The sequence below is a fragment of the Aythya fuligula genome, chromosome 14 (genome assembly GCF_009819795.1).
Source record: "Aythya fuligula isolate bAytFul2 chromosome 14, bAytFul2.pri, whole genome shotgun sequence".
Lineage (NCBI taxonomy): Eukaryota > Metazoa > Chordata > Aves > Anseriformes > Anatidae > Aythya > Aythya fuligula.
In genome coordinates this window covers 4,432,110-4,455,220 of record NC_045572.1, presented here as the reverse complement: position 1 = coordinate 4,455,220, position 23,111 = coordinate 4,432,110, and the positions used below count along the sequence as shown (strand labels likewise).

The window sequence follows — 23,111 nt, the reverse complement described above, 5'->3', positions numbered from 1 at the left end:
CTCTTGCCTCTCCTAGAGGAATGAAAAAAGGCGATGAAACAGAAATGGGTGAAGTGGTACACTCTACACTCATGCCCTCCCTATTAAGTGACCAAATCTTAATATTTTGTGGGGGAATAGAAGTATGATCTTGGAAAGAGTTCTGATGTTACAAAGTGACTCTGTATGTCAACCTTTACTGCGCTTGCCAACCTACAGAAATAAGCTTACAAGAACGGGAAGGAAGTGGGAAAGTGTCTTTCTACATCACTGATATGAAAACCTTCCTTCTAATTTCCCAAGACTTCTTTGTTTATCACTGTGGCTCAATACCTTAGGGCAGTCAGTTCTGTAGTTATCAAACAAAACTAAATGATGTACAGTAATGAAGGGAGATCGTATCAAATGATAACCACCAGGAAAGAAGAAGAAAAAGTACTACTGTACTTTTTTTAAAGTTAGTTTGTACTCTTTATTCCTTCTCTATATTCATTAGCTCTAACTCTAGTCTGATTAGCTACATACTTTGAACTATGCATTTCTGTGCCCCATTTCTCCACTGGAATTGAAATAGGTTGAAAGTGACAATGTTTTACAAAATTATAAAAATAATGGTAAAGGCTGATTTAAGCACAGGCTGCAGATTTGAAGTGCTAAGATTAACTTCTTACCTCAGCTCCAATATACTAGTAACATTCTTGGATGGGAAGATACGCCGAATATAGTTAAAGTCTCCAACAAAGAGACTTCCATCGATTCCCACTGCCAGTGCTACAGGGGCCAAAAGCTTATTTCCTTCTGCAAGACCATTGCAGCTAGGACAGGATATGCTTCTTCGGCGCCCATTCCCCATAATGCTGGTTATCACAGCTGGCTGTTGAGTTAGAAACTGATTTTCTCCATTGCCTTTGTGCAATATACCTAATAACAGACAGGAAGAGAAGTGGTTATTACAGTCATTTGTTACAGGTGACTTCAGGTAGTTCTCCTTTCAACAGCTGCTGTTAAGGACTAAACAGTGAAATGACTTCAGCACTGGTTCTCTAACAGTGCAAAAACAGTGAAATAGGTTTGCAGTAGAAAACAATAAAGGTATAATGAGGATTCTCTGTTAAAGCACACACAAATAAACAACTACAAACACAAACCCAAACTTAAACCCATGGTGCTTTGGTATTCAAAAATACCATCAGACATCCTTCCAGCCTAGCACAATTATTAGACTGTCTTAATAACTGGGAAGTGAGGAAGGAAAGAGCAGAGAGGAAGTGTTCCTTGTTAGTGCACCCACATCCAGTGAATCCAATTTCTTATGTTACATTTTGTTTGGAATTTTCTTCCAACCTCACTTTCCTCTTTCCCCCTCCCAGTCTTTCTCATTTTCTTCATGACACAAATGGAGATGCCAAAAAAAGGGGACAGTGCAGAAAAGGAAAAGACAGGAGAAAGAAAGATGGAACTCCTAAAAGGGCTGCTCTGGATTGCTGATGAAAGACAAAAGGGGAACTAGTGTTAAGGACCTTTATTAGATTTCAAGAAAAATGCTTTTAAGACAGGTTCTCTCTTCTAAACATACTTGTTCTAAAAGTAGATACCTGTTCTAAGAAAGGAGTGGATTCTCTGACAGAGTGACCAATTTCAACACCATTAAAGGTTGCAGAAATCTGGTCAGAAACTTTTAGTCACATTGTCTCTTGGAAATACAGTTGCATGATTCTAATGTAAAGCAACTGGCTCCCCAGGGACAAGTACTGTTGCCATCACTGATGACAGCAACAAATATCATGCTCTATCCAAATGGCCATCTCAGCAGTGTTTGATTTTCTGCACAGCACTTGAAGTGTGTTCAAATAGCTTGATCTTGCCTATTCTGAAGCTTTTGATTTCTTGAGTGACAGTATATTCTGCAACTGTTAATGCAAGAAAGAGCGGGAAGGCTATAGAAAACACTTTACAGGAATTAAATGAAATATATGTTAAACATTCAATTCCTTGGGAGTCTCTGGATAAAATGTGAAGACCAAGAATATTCAGTTTAGGGTACTTAAAGAGAAGTGAGGAAAAACCAAGCAGGTAACACAAGGAAAAGACAAACAAGAATCGGTATCTTGTCACAGTCACATACTCCTTTTAAACCCTATCTCAAATAAGAAAGGAAAAAGTCAAACAAAAGGAACCAGGAATGGATGTGGTTAAGATCAGATGAACAGGGAAGGAAGACATGAACCAATTACAAGCAGATGAATGAACAACAGAATAGAGGATAAAGATTTAGACTTTTATAAATTGATGTTTTGTAGGAGGGTAAAAAATCTGTTGAAAATCTATAGAAATTTTCTGACAACTGAAACACGTCCCATTCCTTACAAAACTAAAGAAGAAACAAAAAGAGTGAAGAAATTTTGTTTTTCAAAGGGTAAACATAATGTAAATTAAAAGTGTTCCCAGACAAAACTCCATATAGCACAGAAAACATGTGGAACTAACTCACCACTCTTGACATTAAGTACATGATGCTTATCCAAAGACCATCCTCCTAGATTGGAAGGATCTAGTTCAAATCCTTGCAGCAGTGCTGTCCTCTTCTCCCATAAAATCAGACTGGGGCAAGTCTCATATTCAAAACCCACAGAAACTGAAAAAAAATAAAAATAAAATCTAATATACTTGCTGAACAAACACTAAATTAAATGTCCAGGACACATTCAAATGGATCAGCATTCCAGTTCCCCTGCCCCCTCAAAAAGATGAAGTGATTATATTCCTCTCTTTTCATCTACAATATTAAATTCAGATCTTTGACTAGACACAAATTTGAAACTTCATTCATATGTACTCTGCAGGGATCTGATCACTTTTCTTTGAATAGCTGGCTTTGGGAAGTGACTGGTTTGGTGAGAGGAGAGTGAGAAATATAATTAAAAAAAGATAATAAAATTCTCCTATCAGATAACAGGACAAGATCAAACTCTTAATTTGCCAGATGTTCACAGCACTTATTGTGTTCATTTTACATGCCATATTTCAAGAAGCAGAGAAAATTTTGTGTGTTTTTAAGCACACACACAGTTAGCATTACTCAGGAAAGCAATATCCTATGCAATAATGTAAGAAAGAAAAGCTGTAGCAAAGATTTTAGAAAAGTATGGAAAAGAACTACGATTCAAGTAAGTTTTTTTTTCCACATTGGCACATCTCTAATGCACAGTCTTTAGCACTGTTGTATCAAAAATTTTCTGATATTCAAATTAAATTGAAAATTTAAAAATATTGTGATGATCACCCACTTTCCTAGCCACTAGAATGAAAATCTATAAACAAGGGAACTAAAAATATCCATAAAACTGCTAGACTGAATGGCATTACAAAAACACTGCTTTATTTCAAATGTATTACACTGCAAAAGGCTGGAATAACAGTATGCATGAGACTCCACATGCACCAAAGAATGTCAGTCAGTTTGGATATGAGATTTATTTGTTAACTGAAAGAATATAAAGACAGCGATGTACCACATTTTGCCTAAGCCCCTATGTCCAGTTTTTCCAGTTGGCAGGTCTAAAATTTCTAAGTCAGCTACTGATCAGGAAACACGGCTATGGTTGTAGACCCTCTAAATGTGATCTTTTAAATATGTAAAAGAAACATGCTGCATAGATTGTAGCATAATCTATGTGTGGAAGAAAGAACTGTTTAGTACATTTGCTTCTCCATAGAAAATCTTTGCAGTTTTCTTACTAAAAATTGCAAGCGTTTGAAAAGTTTTTGAGCTTGCATATGCTGACTTACCTACAGCATCTGACAACCCATAAACCTTCTGACCATATGCATCTGTTTTGTCCCAGATAAATGTATAAGCCAAGTTGGGAGATGCCTGAAATGATTTTTGAAACAGATGCCCTTCTACCGCTACCATCAAATGAACTTTGATCAGATTCAGTGGCACAAGTGACTGAGTCATGATGATCTTAAGTAAAGATTTATATCCAGCAGTACGGGAACTCAGGTAGTTGAGCTTTATACTCGAGCCAGGGATCTCAATTTCTTCATGAAGAACCTGAATAGGAAAAAGATCAAACATTTTACATTACTGCTTTTTTATTTTTTAGAATAGTATCTCTGCATATTTTTTATGAACAAATGATTTTCTACTAGTGGTAATGGCTATCCTCAAATCAGTGCAGTGACAGAGCTCAGCTCCTGTTTCTGGACAAAAAGTTATTTGATCTCTCTCTATTTTAAAGGGAGCCCACTGCAAAAGCATAAATAAGAACAAGAGTTTTATTGCAAGTTATATGCAAGAGGAATACAAGAAGACACAGCTATAAGAACCTGCAATTTCCACTAACAATTTGTATGAAGTAAATACTGAATAAAGTAGTGAAAACGAGTGAAGTTTTCCTTTGTCCTAAATAACATGTAAGAAAGCAGACTGTGACCAGTAGCATACACCAAGCCTCTGCAAAATTCTCTTGAAACACCTAAGCTGCCAACTGAAATACACAGATGTACTTGATAAGTTGTATGATAATGAGAAGGTGCAAGGTAGTCAAACATAAATGTGTCTGCGTGAGATAAACTTATGGTATCTCCTACAGACTTCATTAGAAAGCTCAATATCTGTCAGAAATAATGCAACCCTACAGAAGTATTTGTTATAACAATTTCAGGGGACAAATGGTGATTGTGACAAGTGCTTCGGTCAGCAGTAGCATCTGACCACTGATTTTTATATCCTTTTCACTCACGCTATTCTTACCTGGGTTTCTGGTACAATGGGATTTCGGCCAGGAGCATCACTGAAGAAAGTGGAAAGTGGTGATGAAATGATGACTGGATCAGGACGGACAAAGCCACTTAGATCACAGCTGGGAATGGAGTTCTCCTCTGTCTTCATCACGAGTGTGTCCATGGCATAGAAGCTATTCCACGGCAACCATACTGTCCTTTCCTGACTCATAAATGGGGCCCGTTCGAAGTGCAAAGTTAGGGATGCTCCACCATTTGCAACCAAGTCAAACCTAGAAAAACATGGGGTTTATAGGTGATGAGACTGAATAATTCCAGTAATAACATTCCTGGCTAATGGAGTATCATCGCAATATGTGTATTTTAAGTGTCATGCTTCAAATTATTGGTAATGGGATGTGAACCTCTGGCAACTAAACAACTGACTGAAATACAGTCAAGACAAGCAGCAATTTGTAGTCATCTGGACAAACGTTGTTCCTATATGTTATAAAACCTACATTAAAACAATTTTCAATAAAAGAACAAACAGCCACATTTATTATCACTAGCCACCTTTATACATAGAAACAGCAGAGGAACCAAATTCATACTGAGCTGGACACTGAATTATCCCTTTCCTAATAGATGCTGTCCATCATGAAACAGAACGGGACAGGTGGCAGTAAGAATAGTAATGAAAAGTTTTGCTGTTCCTGTTCTACAAATAAGATAAGAATTCCTGTCTCCAGGATAATTGATCTATCATTTTTCAGAGAGATTAGATATTTACTCCCAAATCCCTGTATAATCACCATAGCACTGCGTAGCTCTGCAGGCATTTTGAAATCTGTCCTGAAGGCAAAAAATACTTCTAGGTTGTACTGACAACAGAACTAGTTATCAGTTGTTTCATGTAAATACTGGCAATGTAACAAATTACTCAATGATTTCATTTAGATCTAGAGTTAATAGTACAGCAATGTATGAGCTGAAACCACTGAAATCAACAATGTTATACTTTTATTATAACAGCAGATATGTGGACATGAAATACTCTAGTTCAATTTACTCATATTAAGTATTTCAATTCAATAGTTTGCATGAAAGATCAAGAAAAAATGGCAAATGTTTACAATATATGTGTCATAGATATGCTGTTTTAGTTACCACAGCCAGTAAACTACATAAACCATGACACATTAATTTTGGGTTTCTGAATTCGTGCACATTTCAAATCAGATAATACAAGGGGGGAAAAAGCTCTTCTTTGCACAGCAGGAAAATGTCTAAATATATTCAATTATAATCTTTTGAATATATTCTACCCTGAAGAAACACAAAATATAGCGGATCTTCAAAAGGAAAGAGAGACAGAATCACAGAATCACAGAATTTTCTAGGTTGGAAGAAGGGAACTTTTAACAAAATATGCTATTCTAAAATGATACTTTTTTTTTTCTTTTTTTTTTTTTTCTTTTTTTTTCTAGCAGCATTAGCCTGCCTTGCATTTTAAACTAAAATATTGCTGGTCTCAGCTGGGTATTTCTGTACACCACAAATGTTTTTATAGATACAGAGCAATTTATTTGAAGGGAGTCTGACTGCTAACGCATTATTATCAGAAGTCAGCCTTTTCATATTTACTTTCATTTAGTATTCAAAATGCCATGTGAAAAAATACTTTTGTGTTTACTTAATAGCTCTTTGCCCTGGGAGGAATGCAATGCATGGTACCACATGGTTCCATTAGATTGCACCATCTGTTAATCAGCAAAGATATTACATAAAAAATGGGTACTCAATGAAACAAGCAAACTCACGTGCCATCCTGACGAGTGATGGTATAGCCGTACTTTGGATACTTGACAAACGACACATTGACCCCAACTAGAGGCGTTCCATCTGTCGTCACCACTTGGCCTCTTATAAGAGACACAAGACTGAAGAAGAAAGATAATTAAAGGTATTGAAGTTAGTTATGAAAACAGTTACAGTGTTTATAAACTGAGTGGTGGAACATTTGTGCTTCATTTACTCTAAATCCGATTTACTGCAAGGTTTATTAGAATACTGAAGATACCATGATATTGCCCAGCTCTCTGTATATATTTAAATCAAGAAAATGCCGTCTATGCAATATGGTCTGTATATATGGAATGGGAGGTAGCACCTTCCCTTGGGCTGGAACGCAAATGTGATTGCCTAATGAGGCTTTGCAAAGGAGAAATTGGAACAGAAAGTTACATCATGTTCAGCCAAGCCACAACTCTGACCCTGAGGTCCCACTGAAATGATGACTAGTCACTTCTCAAAAAACAAAAAAAAACTGGCTGGGTACAATATGATGTTTTTGGATGCCTAGTATACTTCAAAAACATGGTGTTATGCCATACCTGTTTTATGCAACTTATTTTCCAAATTAAGGTGCATGTACCTTTATCTTAGGGAGCACCAGACATTTGTACACTGCACTGGGTCCTGATTCATAATCCTTGCTTTTCACTTTGTCAGCAGAAGTGAGAATTAGATTCAAGGCCAGATTGACTCACAGGCAAAATAAACAGGTTTCTTAGCCAACAGGTTACCTACTTTGCTCAAACTAAAGGAGATTAAGACTAGTTATTCCTCTACAGTAAGGCATATTCAGTCGTCTTCTCTTCTGAGAGTGCTTTGCTGCTGGTGAGTGCACAGCAGGCAGAAACAGGCGACCCAACTGCATTCGCAGCCTCCTTGGCACTGGAAGGAGCAAGCCCCACTTCTCCCCGCTCTGCTGCTCTCTGGCATGGTCAGCCTGTTCCTGCCTCTTTGCTCTCCCAGCTGAAGAGGGCTCTCCATCTCCTGGCTCCTTTCCTTTCCACTTTCCCTGTATCCTGAGGGAAACTGGTGAGAAAGGGAAGCTGCACAGTAAAAGGGAGATGAAAAGGAGAAGCTCTGTGTAGATAGGTTTCCATCTCCAGTGGAAGCATGAAGAAAAGGGAACATGATCCTGAAACATGGGGAAAGTTAAACCTCACTGTAACCCCTAATCTCAAGGACCACTACACTTAGTTTTGCTGTAGCCCTAGGTGAAACGATTTCTATTTCAGCGCTAAGTGCTTCCAGCACGGTCCACCAACTCTCATGTGTTGCTACAGAGTGAGTCAGAAAATCAAAAGCCGCATTTCTGAACTGCCTTTGCACTGCAGGACTGGAGCTGTCCATGAACCTTAGGATGCTTCGGGCACATCGACACACACAGAAACCTGACAAGATAGATACTGAACCCTGATTTCTGGACCCAGTCCAAGCTGTTGGATGAGGGGATTAAACCTGCCTGTGTTTTGCCAAAAACTCACAATATTTAGTTGAATTCTGGGACAGCTTATTTATCCCCTATACATGCATTTCTAAAGCTATTTACTTATCGGAGGATATTAATTTTCATTAGTAATATCAGGGATTGTTTTTAGGACATTTCTGTTATTTCTGAAATGTTCAAGATGCTGTGATGTGCATTTCTAACTGTATTATACTGGCTGTTTAACAATTATTTCCTCATATTTTTATTCCAAACATGGGAGAACCCATTTATGTGAATAAATGAGTTTCATAAAAAAGAAACTTATTCATGAAAATGAGTCATTTGAATAACCAAAATATTACTTTTCTGTAATGTAACTTTCAATGATTTCTTGACCCTTCAGGCCAAACTTGATTTTTCTGAAATCACCATTTTGTAACACAACATGGAATTTAATGGAAATTCATACCTTTTTGAGAAAGTCTATTTGGAAATACATGTATATCCGACCAAGATGATTGTCTTGGCATTATTAATTTTCCTTGAATTATTTTATGTTTTAAAACAAACCAAAACAAAACCCACAAATAGTCGTAAGGAAGATAATTACACAAGTTCCTATAGGGGAACAGTGCAGAAAACAGATTTAGAAATAAATCATCCTATGGAAGAAGGCAACTAGTAAGGTTCATGACAACTTTTTCTACCTTCAAGTTCACTAGTTCAGGAAATAACTTGAATAAGAAAATTCTCAGCAATAAACCTTTTTATTTCTAAAATGAAGAAATACTGAAAGCAATGGAGACTAAAATTTGTAGCTAAAATCCAGATTCATATAAAGTACTGTCTGACTAGAAGTCAGACACACTGTACCTTCACAACTTAAAAGGCTAAGGCTAATTTTAAAGTGTGATTAATAGGCCATTCAAAATGACATGTTAAAACGTGTGAGGTACTTGAGATGAATAAAACAGAACTATGAAAATCATCACCAAGAACTCTATAAAACTTAATTTTTAATAAATCTAAAATTTTAAATTGCAATTTTCCAAAAGAGCTTTAGCTCTGAAGCACCCAGCTCCTGCTCAGTCTAGATTTGTAATTCTTAGACTGTCTTGAAGACTCCAACCCATATCCACACACATATAGTTAGATTATTTCTGAGCAAACTGCTTGAAAGTAAGATGGGTGGTTTTCAGCAGCTGATTTTTTTTTTTTTTAAAGCACTGACTATTAAGAAGTGTATTACGACATTATTTACATGTACCCTTCTAACTATTAACTAGTGGGCATTTTCCATTGTTGTAGACTGCAGTCTTCATAAATGATAAAGCTCAGAAGCTCTTGCTCAGTGGAAGAAACCTTCTAGGTGTTGCCAGTATGTTAAAATGCTAATAAAACTCAGTGTTGTAAAACAAAGGCAACATTATAAATTTCCCTTAGAGTGCCCTGAAATGGAAACACGTGAAGCACCTGAAAGCAGAATCTCATGTTAAAACATGAGTAAAAGCTCTGGGAGAAAATTTCCTGTACAATGCAACTGCACAAATGCAATGTCAAATTTATAGCTGCTACCTGCTGTTGAAGGGATTTTCTCCTGGAATTATATGAGTGCTGTCCTTCCCCACTAAGAGCTTGATTCGATCATAGAATGACTTCACAGCTGGTGAACCAGAATGGCTCTGTTGTATGATGTCAAGAGGATCACGGGAACCCCGGCACAGCAGGCTATTTTGACAAGTAGACTGGAGGCAGCAATCTGGGTCTAGGCAGTCAACCAAGCCGTCTGAAAGGTAAGAAACATCAAGATTCAGCCAGCTGCACAGTGCTATCAAGCAAAAATATCTAATGGACGTCTTAAGGCACCGGGAAAAAACGTGAATGATTTATCTTCGTAATGTCTCTACACCACAAAACCAATTGGTAATTGAACCAACAATACAGCAAAGATAAGACTTTCTGAAAGTACACTTGTTAAACATCATTAATTAAGAAATTAAAATGGAATCCTCAATGGGGAGACCAATCTGCATAGTTAGATGAATCAAATCTACTTTTAACCCATATGAAGACAATACCTAGCACCACCCTTTCCTTTGGTATCATCATTCAACTTAATAGCATTCTCTTTATGGAATTCTACTCTAATTTAGAAATGAATAACCATTTACTTTAAAATATTATAATCTCTAAGAATTTAGAAACATTCATTCATCCACTATCAAGAAATCACAAAAATGAGGCATCCAGTCTGCAATCTCTTCTTAGTCTGTAAACTTTCAGAGACTCTCCAAGGCATACAGGTCTGATTTGCTGAATACAGGTATGACCTAGGCACATACTGGACACCATACATGAGAAAGAACATTCCAGTAGGTTAGCTGACAGAAGTACATTAGATTGAGATTACAACTCATCTATTTTCAAGTTTTTCAAATACACAACAGACTGATACTATGTTACAGAGTGATAATTGGAAGGAAAACAAACAAACAAACAAAAAACAAAACACAAAACAGCAAACCACCGTATAAGAAGCTTTCTCATTTTACAATTAACCTGAATTTCCAATGGATTGTGCATGTCTGAAATAACTGCTTCTGATTTAAGAACTAAATTGCCATGCTATAGTGACAATGTTTCATTCAGCTCACTATGGACCTTTAAGTTAGACAAACTACCTTGTTGTGAGAGCTATACATTTCTTTAAGGTCAGTCGCCTATTCACATTAAGAGCTCCATTCATCTTGAAATCCTTTCCAACACAGAGGTTTTTTGTTGGTGGTGGTTGGTTTTTTTTTTTTTTGGCTACAGTACATTTTCCAACTATTTTATATAATCAACGTGAAGACACCATCAGCTTCAGATTATAACTCAAGCCAGTTTCCCCATCAAGTGCTGAGAACTTTTTCTCAGCCTTCTGCTCTTTCCTTGGTCTGCGATACCTCTACAACTCTGAACTTAAAGCTGCCCACTGTTTAGTCCACTCAGTTCTTTTATTCAGACAACTGTCAGTCAAGAGGATCCTATCAACATGTTAGTAATAGCAGGATCAAAACACAGGATATAAATTACTCCCTTTGACAAATTTACATTTAGCTGTTACAGCTGCCTCGTTTTTTTTGTTTTTTTTTTTTTACTATACCTGTTATTATAGGTGAGCATATGTTATGGCTGTAATGACCTCATCATGCAGCAGATTATGGGCTGCTGTGACCAAACACTTCTGACGACACCGTGAACTTTCAATTGGCATATCAATCTCTCAGTGTCCTGTCAGTCACGAGAATCACATCTTTATGCTACCAAGCCCCCTTGGATATAGTCTGACATTGCAATCTTCAGTAAATTACCCTGTCACTGCCAATCTTACTGTTATCTCACAAACAATCAAGCAGGCAATCAAACTGCTCTGAACTGCCAGCTAAGGACCCAGGAGGCTAGAAACATTTCCATTCAATATCGGGGAGAAACCTGCGTATAAGTCATTTCATGTAGGAAGGTTTTTATGCAATTATGGGAACTCATACTTGCACACTTTCATATGCTTAGAGGAATATTTAGGAGAGACAAGCATATACAATAACATAAATATACGCATGATTTACTTGTTTTGAACTTTATCGCTTTTTAAATGCATTGCAACAAGCTTTCTCATGAAGAGTCTCAGAGTAATCTTCTTACTCTGAAAAACCTTCAGTAATGCCTTTGTTATACAGTCACAGAAAACATGCATGGTCTCCTCCTGCTGCAGCCCAGGATACCACTGACCTTCATTGCTGCACGGGCACAGTGCTGGCTCACATTCAGCCTGGTGACCACCAGCTCCCCAAGTCATTTTCTGCAAAGCTGCTTTCCGACTGGGTGACCCCCAGCATGTACTGGTGCATGGGCTTGTTCCTCCCCAGGTGCAGGACTTTGCACTTACCTTGTTGAACTGTGTGAGGTTCCTGTCAGTCCATTTCTCCAGCCATATTGTACCATTAAATATGAAATTTAGCAAACTTGCACACTTAGTTGCATTAGACTCAGTTGATTAAAACAACGGCTAGAAAAAAATGTACCTTCCGTTAGAGAAAACTGCCATAAGCATGAATTTTAATTGGAATTCAGGACTTTGTTTTTAATATATATTTCAGAGGTTGTCATCTTGCAGATTTCCTCAGGCACGCTGAATTATTTATATGGTTAATTCAATGACAAAAACTTCACCATCGGCCTCATCAAGATATTTTTGCTTTTCAGAGCATACACATCTGAGTTTAAAGTCAGCAGCACTCTGAGACTCTGTATGCTACAGGACAGGTAGTGCAGAGGGAGTTAAGATGGTGCTAAACCTCCTCCAACAATTTGAGACCAAAAGAAGCCCTGACTTGGCTTTAACTGAGAAGAAAGAAATGGGAAACTTGGATATAATTTAAACTGGTAGTACAAGATGAGCTCTCTATTGCTGTTCTCAGTTATTCCCAAATCTTTTCAGAAACAAGGTTAGTGTCATGGGATTCCTCCTGAAGACTTCACATCTGCTAACAGAGATGCACATTTATTGACCTTCTGTGAACTGTTACATAAAATTTTTGGCAGACTTAACCCAAGACAAAAAAAAAAATAAATCAAAGTATCACATGTAAGAAAAATAATCTACTTGTGCACGCCTATATTTTAAGATGAATTTTGAACACCATTACAAGGGCTAAAAAGCACACAGCAGAAACAGTGAGATATATATTATTGCTAATGCATCTAGGAGCTCTCATCATCCATTTTCCTGATCACGTTCAGATGCTTGGATTCCAAAATCATGCTATAGCTTTCTTTGGAAAGTTGACATTGAGTTTCTGCCTTTTTGTTTGTTTTGTTTTCCATCTCCTACAAGTAAATTATTTTTAGTCCCCACTCTTCACCAAATACAGGTTGTACTCCAGGTTCAGTGCATGATGCATGTTGGAATGAGCCACCTCTGACCTGACATCCAGCTGCTTGACAGAATGCTTTCTCTACACAGCAGGGGACAATTCTGCTTCCACAACAAAACTTCTGAGCACATGCTCAGTAGAGGGCATCCTTACACTTCACTAGCTTCAGGAGCCAACAACTTTCATTGTAAATCCTGGAAAATTTTCTTTTTCCAATAAACATTTCAGACTGATGATTAAAATGGAGGTGGGGGGAAGCGGGGAGCAGCAGCTCCTATAAGCCCTGAGGGCGAAAGGGCCTTTGATCACTCTAAGGGCAAATTAGTTAATTTATCATGATCCGATTTTAATTATGTGTAGTATTAATATACCCAAGGTGAAAGAATTAGAGATGCTCTATCAGATTATCAAAAGAGTATGTCTTCTCTCTGCCAATACAGAAATATTTTAATCGAGCTCTAATGCTGCATGCAGAGCTGTTTCCATGGACAGACTATTCCACTGCCCAATACATCTTAATATGAGTAAGTTTATCTAATTTTTAACCCAAATTTCCACTTTGATATCTTGATCTAATTGCTGTTATGTTGGCATACATCACTCAGAATAACTCCTCAGAAGTTCCTGGTACTAATAAGAAAGGAAATGCTTTTAATCCTGTTCCAGCCCTACTCCTCAAATGGCTTAGCCTAACTGGAAAGGCTCTCTGTAAATTGTCAGGATATTCGTTATAAACCAGGTTGTAAATCCAAAATTGTGGTAAGGTAGAATAAACCTGTGTTTCTGTAAGTTGTGCATGCCTCTGAATGCCAAATAACTCCCTAATGAGGTTTTTAAGTGCCCTGGAATATGACATCGGCAGAGCAACAGCTCCACTTTCCTTGCCCACTCAGGACTCCTGTGCTGCCCAGAGCCCTTGCAGTCAAGGAAACATAGCCACAGCTGTACACTGGGCACTCGGTCACCCCTCAGACCCTGGGAATGCCGGCAGACTATTGATGCTCCATCTCCAAACCTCACATCACCAGCAGAGATGACTGAGAGGGCTCCAAGATAAAAACAATATTTGGAAAAATTCATTCAGTTCAGTGGGCACGTTGGTACCATGCCTGTGGAGCCACTGGGGCTTTTTAAACCATGGGATTTGCAGTCACTGAATTTCTTGCTTTCCCTTCTCCATGGGTTGTAAGAGCATGTTACTGTAGTAACGTAATCCATGGGGGACACTGTGAGGATAAGCTGGCTAATGTGTGTAAAGACGATTAGAGGCTGACATGAAGTTTTAACAAAACCACATACAAGTACACTCATTAGCTCTCGTCAAACTTATATAATGTCTAGTTTCAATACAGATTTTATATTTGAGCCTACATGACTCACTCTGGCCCTCATCCACAACAGATTTCAACTACTCATTACAGTTAATGTTCTAAAAGTGACTATTGTACAGGCTCTGGGAAGGTACTTTCTGCGCCAAGAGTATTCTGGGTGTTTATATTGAGAACTTCATAAAATCTTTTGTCTGTGCTGATTTAGAGACCCCTGCTGAGGCAATGCTTGTTGAGGCAAGCTAAATTACATGATTTGCTTTTGTGCTGTGAAATACTTGTATTATCTTAAATGTCACGAGCCTGATGCAGTATCAAGTCACAGGATTTGTAATTCTCTAAAAGCAATTTTTTTCTAAATGTTTATTGCAGGAAGACACTTCTCTTTTCTTTCTATTTTCTTTCTGTCTAATTTCAGAGATGAGTTTTCTAAGACAACTTAAATAAACAGCCTTTCAATCAGTCAAGTGCACTGTCCTGACAGTGAACTTCACTAGAAATGTATTTTGCTCTTGAATTGAAGAGAATTCATACTGTAGCAGATAGCTGGCTTTCTCTCATTCATTATCTTTAATGTATTGTGCCAAACAGAATTACCGCCAACTGCATTTCTTGGAGTTGTTACAGCTATATAGTAATGAACTGAAGGGCAAAATTTGTCTTCTGAGATATGCACAACTCTCTTTACAAAGCCAAGTAGAAATAAGTTAAAATGTATTTTAAATAGAAGAATGTCTCACTTTGCATACAAAAACACCCAACAAATACAAAACAAAACAAACAAACAAGCAATTTCTCATTCTATTTAACTTAGTATTCTATATTGTTATGGCTGTTTCCCTTCCTTCCCGACTCAACTGTAGCACAGATGATTACATTTTGGGGAGAATTATGAGCTGTGAAGTGATACAAGCAATAGTAGTATTTAAGCTTTTTATTTTTATTTTTCTAATGTTCCTGCACCTGTTCTCTCCATCATGGTCAAATCTGAAACAAACCAAGTTAGCAAAGTTTTGGTTGTCTTCTGCTTTTCCTTCCCTGAGATAGCATCATTTAAATGAGTTGTCAATGTAATATATGTGTATATATATATATATATATATAAACACGAGAAGAATAATTCTGAAAGGTTGAAAAAGATAGGTGAAGTGTTAGCAGGAAAAGAAAAGCTTAGAAAGTGCAACTCAAGTGGGTGATATGGGACTTCTGATAAGGTTGCTTCTGCAGAGTTCTTTCTCAAACACCTCTTTGGGGTTATCCCATCGAGCTCAAGACAAAGGGCTCTTCAAACATGAGGTCTCTGCAGGAACTGCATCCATCATCTAGTGAAACTGTCCTTTAGAAAACAAATATGCTTACATTACATTGTCCTTTTTATTTGGGCGCACTTAAAGGTCTAAGGTGAAATCTAGTTAAATACAAACAATTTAATAAGAGTGTTCCAAGAGGCAAAACCATTATGTAATTTAGGAACAGCCAAATTATTATAAAACAGTTATTGTAAAAAGATGGTATAAATACCCTCCTACAGAGATTTCCTTATGCAGTAAGTTAAAAGAAATACATACTTAACAAGTAATGTACTTTCTCCCATTCCTCAAAATACCATTTTTAATCTCTTAATTTCCTAAAATAAGTCTACAGTGAATTAAGTGGGCTATACATGTCTATTGGGGGGGATTATACATTGTAATCACAATTATAGGTCTTCAAAAAAAGCCATTTCTAATCCCTCCAAAAGATGCTTAATAACTATTACACTACTGAGGGACTGATTAAGAAAAGGGATTAGATTTAGAAGTGGCCACAGTGAGTAAATTACATTACTCAAACACATTTTGAAAAAATAGAAGCAATTTCCTATTAAAAAAAGATATTAAAAGTGAGTCTGCCAAAACAAAAGCAACCAAAAACCCTTACCTTCTGATTAGGCTTGCTCCTTAAAAACAAAGAAATGCCTTCAAATCTTTTTCAGCAAAGTAGCCTATACATCACAGTGACCCTATATAGGTTCATAACGAATACCCCATTAAGCACTTATCTAGACCCGATGTGCTGATAAAGACAAATAAAGGTAAATTTTTCCATAGCTAGCTTGGATCATGCACAGCTCTACCTGAACAGCTCTGAGGAGAAAACATCTCCAAATACTCTCCTCTGGAATCCCGTTTTATTTATGTGAGTAATATGCACTGACATCTCATATAAAATGAAGATTTGTAAGTCTCAACAAGACAGGGACACATCTGCCACTTCTAGGAATAAACCAACTAAGGGGCATTAATCTAAAATTGAAAGAAAATACTAAGCATAATCTTTCATTTTTCTCTTTCTGAACTATGGTATGTAATTCATGTTGTGGCAGACAATAAGACAGAACCGGACAAATCTGAATCCCTTTGGAGTCAGTGGCAATGCTCATCTTGACATCCATGAAATGAAGACTTAGCCCAAGGCTTTTGAATCTGATTGTAAGATACAATAAGAATGGCTGAACAGAGAAAAAACACCAAAATATGTTAAATCTATTGACACATGGGAAAGAATAGTTGACAGAAAATTATTGTTGCATTTCAGTGACATGCTGAAGTGACTACATTTTAATATAAATAGATGGATGGAAAAGGAAGGGTGTTTACTTCTGCAGATAAGGTCCTCATTTAGACAAAAAAAAATTTAGACTACTTTCTTTTGGAAGAGTAGTTTGTGTGTTCACTACTACTCCAGAACTATTTGCTTATGTTAACAGAGCAGCAAATGAGTTCAACACTTGGCTGCAAATAAACTGTTGAGTTTCAAGTGAAAAGAGTTAGTGGGAGGAGAGGTGATTTCTTTAACTTTCAATAAACTTGCATTTTCATGTGAAACTGGGTGTTCTGCAAACTAGCTGAATCTTTCAAATTGATTCCCATTGTACAGTTTCCAGCTTCATCTCATGAGAAAACAATCTAATCTCTTCCTTTTCAGACAGAGTCATAATTAAATAAATGTGCATCTTAAAAAGGAAAGCACACATTCCTTCCTCCCTCTGCATTCCTGCACACTCCTGTGGTCTTCCCTGCGTTATCATTAATAAACATCAATTAAACACAGGTCACTGGGTGTGCTCCTGGCCAGATGTGTAGTGAACCAGACAGCTGAAGAGTAGTGCAGCTTAACGTAAAGGCTTTGAGATACTAAGTATTAAGGGATTAAAGTTATAGCCAGTCTTGAGTTTTGTTGCAGCTCTTACCTGAGACTGACAATTTGACAAACTGATAGGAGTGACAATGACTGTCCTTACAGGGAATATTGCAGTGGACTCCACGCCATCTTAAAGAAATCCAAAACCCCAAATATAATCAAACTGAAACAGCAAAAATCACAAAGGCATCTGAGAGACAAATGAGTACTGAGTGCAACCCAGCTGCAGCGCAGCTCAGTTTGTACCACCCGCGCTGCATGTACAACACAGTGTGATTGAATCAAAGGGCTTATCTGTTTGCTTTCCTTACAAATACCTTGCAGGTGTGCGGAGAAACAGCTAACTGAACAGGTGTTGAACATATCCTAAGCTCCCTTACAGAAAAACTCCACAGAAATTTAATAAGGATGATACTATTAGAGACCAATAATGATCTTTGGATTAAAGTACTAAGCTAAGGGTCAGGAGATAAAGGTTTCACTTCTGGCTTTATCATAAAATCCCCATGTGAAAATGTGTTGGGGGTCAATTGGACTTTTCAGATTATTTGCACCTTGGAACAGCATTGGATTTTCAAACTAGCCACACTCCCACAGGAAGCAGTGAGCAGTAGTCTATCTGGCCTCTACAAATATCTGACTTCAGCCTGCAAGTGCTGAGAACTTGAGTTCTCCCCTTAAATTTTCTAGCTAGACCAAACAGTTTTCTTTCAGGTATGACTATAGTGAACTAGAAACCATTCATCTGGTATAGCAGCACTGATTAATGCAATGTGTCTGTTGTATGGCCTATGTATATTATATATCCTTTGATTTGCCTTCCATAAGGGAAGTTTTAGAATTCTGCACTTTTAGATTGGGAGGAATAGCTGAATAGCCTCACTAGTCAAATCTTTTTTTTTTTTTTTCCTGGAGTGCCTTTCTGTTTTACAGGTGAAGAATATTGTCTTGGATAAGTAAACAAGCTGATCCCTGTATGTAAGTGTTTTTGTACTTTTTTAGACATCTGATTTCAGTATTTCTAATAATGTTTTCCAAATTCACTCCTTGTTTTGTGTATCTGATGATACACACCCATTTTCAAAATTTCCTTTATAATCTTCAAAGCTAGTAAAACTGCAAGTCTAAGCAATTCAGCTTTTAGTTTCTTACACTGCAGACTCACGCCAGTTTAGTGGGTTTTGTAGTTTAGTTAAATGACCGAAGTGTAAAAAATAATAAAAAAAAAAGTCAAAACACTCTAAATGATGTAACTTGGCAGTTGGATTCTGCTCTTTACAAAGCAGAAACACATTCGGTGACACCTATAAAGTAAACTCTAGTTCTCTGAAACCGAATCAGTCCTAGTTCTTTCTAAATATTTCTGTTCACGGTGATCATGTGAAGCCAAGGAACTAACAGAGAATTTACAGATTGGACCTAGCAGATGATATTCAAATGTGGTTACATCATGTAATCCAAAACAACTTCCCCACCCTGAAATTTTATATAAAATTACTCATCTTAATGACAATTTTATCCTAGAAGAATCATTCCAATAAGCCAAAGTTCTCTGTTACTCTGCAGTTTGCGGAATATCGCAAGTAAAACATTTATTAATCAGCAAACAACTGATGTACTCTTTAGTTATTAGCCAAAGAAAAGTGAAGGAGCCTGAAAGCAAAAAGCTGTGTCTAGTGTTTGATTTCTAATAATGAGCAGAAGGCGATGAAAAAGAATCCAGGTGACTTACTAAAGACATTGTAATGAGAGGTATTAGAGCTACTTCAGATGAAAGGGATAGTTTACCAAGCAATCCTATACAGATGGCACAACTTCTTAGAACTGCTTTCAGGCCAGTATAACTTAATACACCATGGAAGGCTCTACGAAAAGAGAAACTAAAGTCATCTTTGAAGGTAAACACAGAACAAATTCTATATTTAATAGGTTTGTGCCTGATAAAGGAGAAAGAAAATTGAAGGGGGATCTCAGAACCTTACCATATATGACTGTTCAGCACAACACACTCAGCCCTCTCAAGTCTGGTGTACAAACTGTGAAATACAACAGTGAGCTCCAATGACTTACACAGGTTGTGCACATGAGAGCACGACCCTGGCCTCAAGCACAGAGCTGAAAAAATGTTGCTAAATATCCTGCTAAATCAGCTGCTATGCTTGTGCACACAGGCACAGTCATTTACCTTTCACTTCACACGTGTCGAAAGCCTACAGGAAAAAGTTCTCATCTGCAGGCTGTACTCAGCACCCATGAAATGCCATGGGCTCCTGTGGAATGCAGGCTGGGAATGAGCCTGCCTGCAAGTTTCACACAGGTGCTGTGGGTTACCACGTCTCTCCACAAGGCCCCAGCACTCCCAATCTCATTTGTTTCAAAAGAAATGGAACAACAACGCTCGGCGATAACGAAAGCCATACTCCTTGTGAAGTAAAATGACTCAGGAAGAAAGCATGGACAACCCTCTGCTCTTTAGGGACTGGGAATTGGAAGACTTTCGCTCACCTCCCTCGTTATCCTTGTTATCGGCACAGGAAGTTTCCATGGCAACGTTGCATCCAGGCCCTCTCCAGCCGGTCTGGCAGACACACTGCCAGCTGTTCTGGCCGAGCGTGCATCTCCCATTGCCGTTGCACAGATCGGGGCAGCCATCTGGTTGAAGAAATGAGGAAGGTAAGTACAAGACATGCTCATTCCCACTAACGCTCACACGTCTGACAATATTACTGTGCAAACAAAAAGCCCGGCTCTTGCTGGTGGGGCAAACGCTCTGCCAGCCCCAGAGCCACAGCCCTGGTGTGTGTAGAGAAGGAGGAACCCTGGGGAAGTGGGGACTCAACTCAGGCCTAAAGAGAAGCTGAGGCCTACCATCAGCCACGGTAAATGTTTTATGAACCCTGTAAATGTTCAGATCTTCAGTTAAAGGCAGTGGATAAAAATAATCGTCTGCTGACAAGGTCACGTTTTTCCCGCTATGTGTTTGTATCCATACGTGAGGGAGAAAATCTTATACAAGCCCGTCAATGTTCAGCGTGCCTTTTATATCATGCATTGAAAAATTCTCCAGAGCTTCTCTAACACAAAGTTTAAGTAAATTGTTCTGAAAATATTTTCCTTCTTTAACATTCACTTTAAAAGCCCTTCTTATTTAACACTAAGTTCACAATATAACCTTCCACACTTTTGGAAAGACAGCATATCTAGAAGAGGTAGCCCACAAAAAAGCATGTTTTGTATTGACTGTGGATGCGATGTGACTTACTGTATAGCAAAAACTGAACTGGAAACAAAAATATTCACTTGCTAAGGTGCTTATATGCACTAGCAGAATGTCCATAGGCAAGAGAACAACTTGATTGCTTTTTATTTTTCCTACAACTGAATGAGTCTCAGGACATGCTACTATGTCTTCCTGAATATTCACTATGAATAAAGAGCAAAAAAAACCCACAATTCCACCCCGTAAGGTACATGAAGCCTTGGTAACCTTTCGACCACATCCAATCCATGCAAACATCTCTCATTTGTCTATAGATGTGAAAGAAGATTTGGGAGTCCTGCAACGGGCCTCTCATATCACCTTCTTATAAGGAGGACAAGGCTCTGTTGCCATACTGTTGTCATAGGTTGGAACCCAACCACTCCAGCTCTTTCATCTGGTTTGGAGACACAGTCTAATCCTGTTGGGTATCTACACTACCACCACAGACCGTGGAATCATTAATCTCATGCTATTGGTCTTGGGCAGAAAATGTCATCCAAAACAGCTCACAAGGCTTCATGCTTTCCCATTCTCCCCTCTAGTACCAGTGATGGGTCACAGCCAGCATCGAGATGTGAAGGGACCTGTGCAGCCCTCTCAGGTCTCACCAACTGGCTGGATTAGTCCTTTGCATTTGTCTCTGTGACCTCAAGCTGTGACTATTAATTAAGTACTCCATTCCCTTCCCCAGGCGTTTTAAAAGCACTGAGGAACTAATGGGCACCCTACCGGAGTGTGGATAATCTTTTCATCAGGTATGAGCAAGGAAGGCAGCAGTGGGAAATATCCAGAAAGCAAATAAATATGTTCTGTTTGTCTGAGCAGCACAGCTGCAGATGTGCAGTACTGGAGAAAGACCAAGATGACAGGAAGTCACCTCTCTGCCCCTTGGTCTCTGCAGGTGACCAGGAATAGGAGCAAGTGTCAAACTAACACACCTGGTGCTGAAAGGTTGAGCAGCCTTCCAGAAATTGCTACTTTTGGCTGCCTGTAAGAGCATTTCTATAAACCTGTTCAGAAAGCCAGAGCTTTGAGTTTGGTCTCTTCCTGCTCCTCCTGGCAGCCTTGGCCATAACCAGGTGATGTTAGAGAGAAGTCCCTCTGACCCTGTACTGGTTTCCACAGTACCACAGGAGGCTCCCTTGTGGGAAAGCGAGCTGCCTCATGCCCCTGCTATTCACAACTGGTATCACAAAAGGTAAATATTCACTCTTACTTTACCTAGCTGGCTTACTACCTGACAAATTCATAATGAATAATTAAACTTTAATATGATTAAATAGCCCATGGCCACATGGACTTTTCAGTAGAATTCTGAAAGTCTCCTTTACTTTTTTTTTTTTTTTTTTTTGCTGGGCTGGTGGAAGGTGTCAGACTGAGACCTCAGCTGTTGCACCGAAAAGGTTCTCCATAGGCAACAGCAACCAAATCTCTGCACATTGGCCTACCAGGTGCCTGAGTCTGTAGCACTTATAGCGCTGGCACAGCAGCTCAATCTCCCAATCTCTGCCAAGTAAGACATGAGATCTCTTTGAGCATGGCCAAAGCCATTTAGCTCATTTTACAGAGAAAGCTATCAGCAGACAGAAACAAATCCTAGAAGTTTTATTCCAGTGCTGCTATTGTGTATTAAAAAACACAGTGCCCCTTTCACTTAAAAGAAAGGCTATTTTGGCATTACATATCTTAGCTATAAAAAATGTACTTATTTTGCAACAAAGGAAATATATTTTCAAGTCATTTATTTTATATCTTTGGTTTGTTAGGTTGTTTGAATGACCAAAATGATAATGTCTGAGGGGAGGCATCATACTGTAGAACAAATTTTTCCTTTTAAATGAAAAACAAACAGTAATTGTGAATATACACACAAGGTTGGCTTTATACCAGAGCACTGAAGAGAATTAAATCACAGAAGCAGTTTACTTTGCATCATACGAGCAAGATGAAAACATGAACAGTAGGGAGCTAGCAAAATCTCTGAGAAGTTTATGTTCAGCTGGGGATTAATGGACATGACTTTGCTTTTAGCTTAAAGAGGGAAGCAAGCATCACTGGTATAGACATGGTGTTGCTAGGAAACACTATGCTACCTCTGTCGTTTATTTAACTGGCTTCCAAAGACAGACTTTGTGTTTCAGTAACGTAAATATCAGAAGGAAGGAAAAAAAAAAGGCAGCAGAAAACTACAGTATGATCCAAGTATTCTGACAATAATTTCTTCCTTACAAAATTATTAAGTTAATGGATGTGTTGACTTTAAAAACAGCTCTAAGTAAGAGGGAATAATTGAGGTATTTTGTATAAAACAGTAAGGGAAAACAATTATGGCGTGTTTGTATACATGTGCTGTGCACGTCTGTATATGCTTGTTTTCAAGCAAATATTTACTTAAGTATTATGATCCATTAGACCCAAATTTGTCCATTAGA

The 23,111-nt window shown here is 38.1% G+C and overlaps 1 protein-coding gene across 3 annotated transcripts in view; it reads right to left on the bottom strand.

The window, feature by feature from the left end:
• Positions 1 to 23,111, bottom strand: part of TENM2 (teneurin transmembrane protein 2) — an 895,032-nt gene that overhangs the window by 30,196 nt on the left and 841,725 nt on the right. For all 3 annotated transcript variants that reach the window (XM_032196709.1, XM_032196710.1, XM_032196711.1), the window contains 7 exons: positions 19,923 to 20,069; positions 9,566 to 9,776; positions 6,531 to 6,650; positions 4,739 to 5,000; positions 3,769 to 4,036; positions 2,471 to 2,614; positions 651 to 900 (listed from right to left, as the gene is read on the bottom strand). In XM_032196709.1, the coding sequence (XP_032052600.1) occupies positions 651 to 900; positions 2,471 to 2,614; positions 3,769 to 4,036; positions 4,739 to 5,000; positions 6,531 to 6,650; positions 9,566 to 9,776; positions 19,923 to 20,069 (1,402 nt within the window). The remainder of the gene's footprint in view (positions 1 to 650; positions 901 to 2,470; positions 2,615 to 3,768; positions 4,037 to 4,738; positions 5,001 to 6,530; positions 6,651 to 9,565; positions 9,777 to 19,922; positions 20,070 to 23,111) is intronic.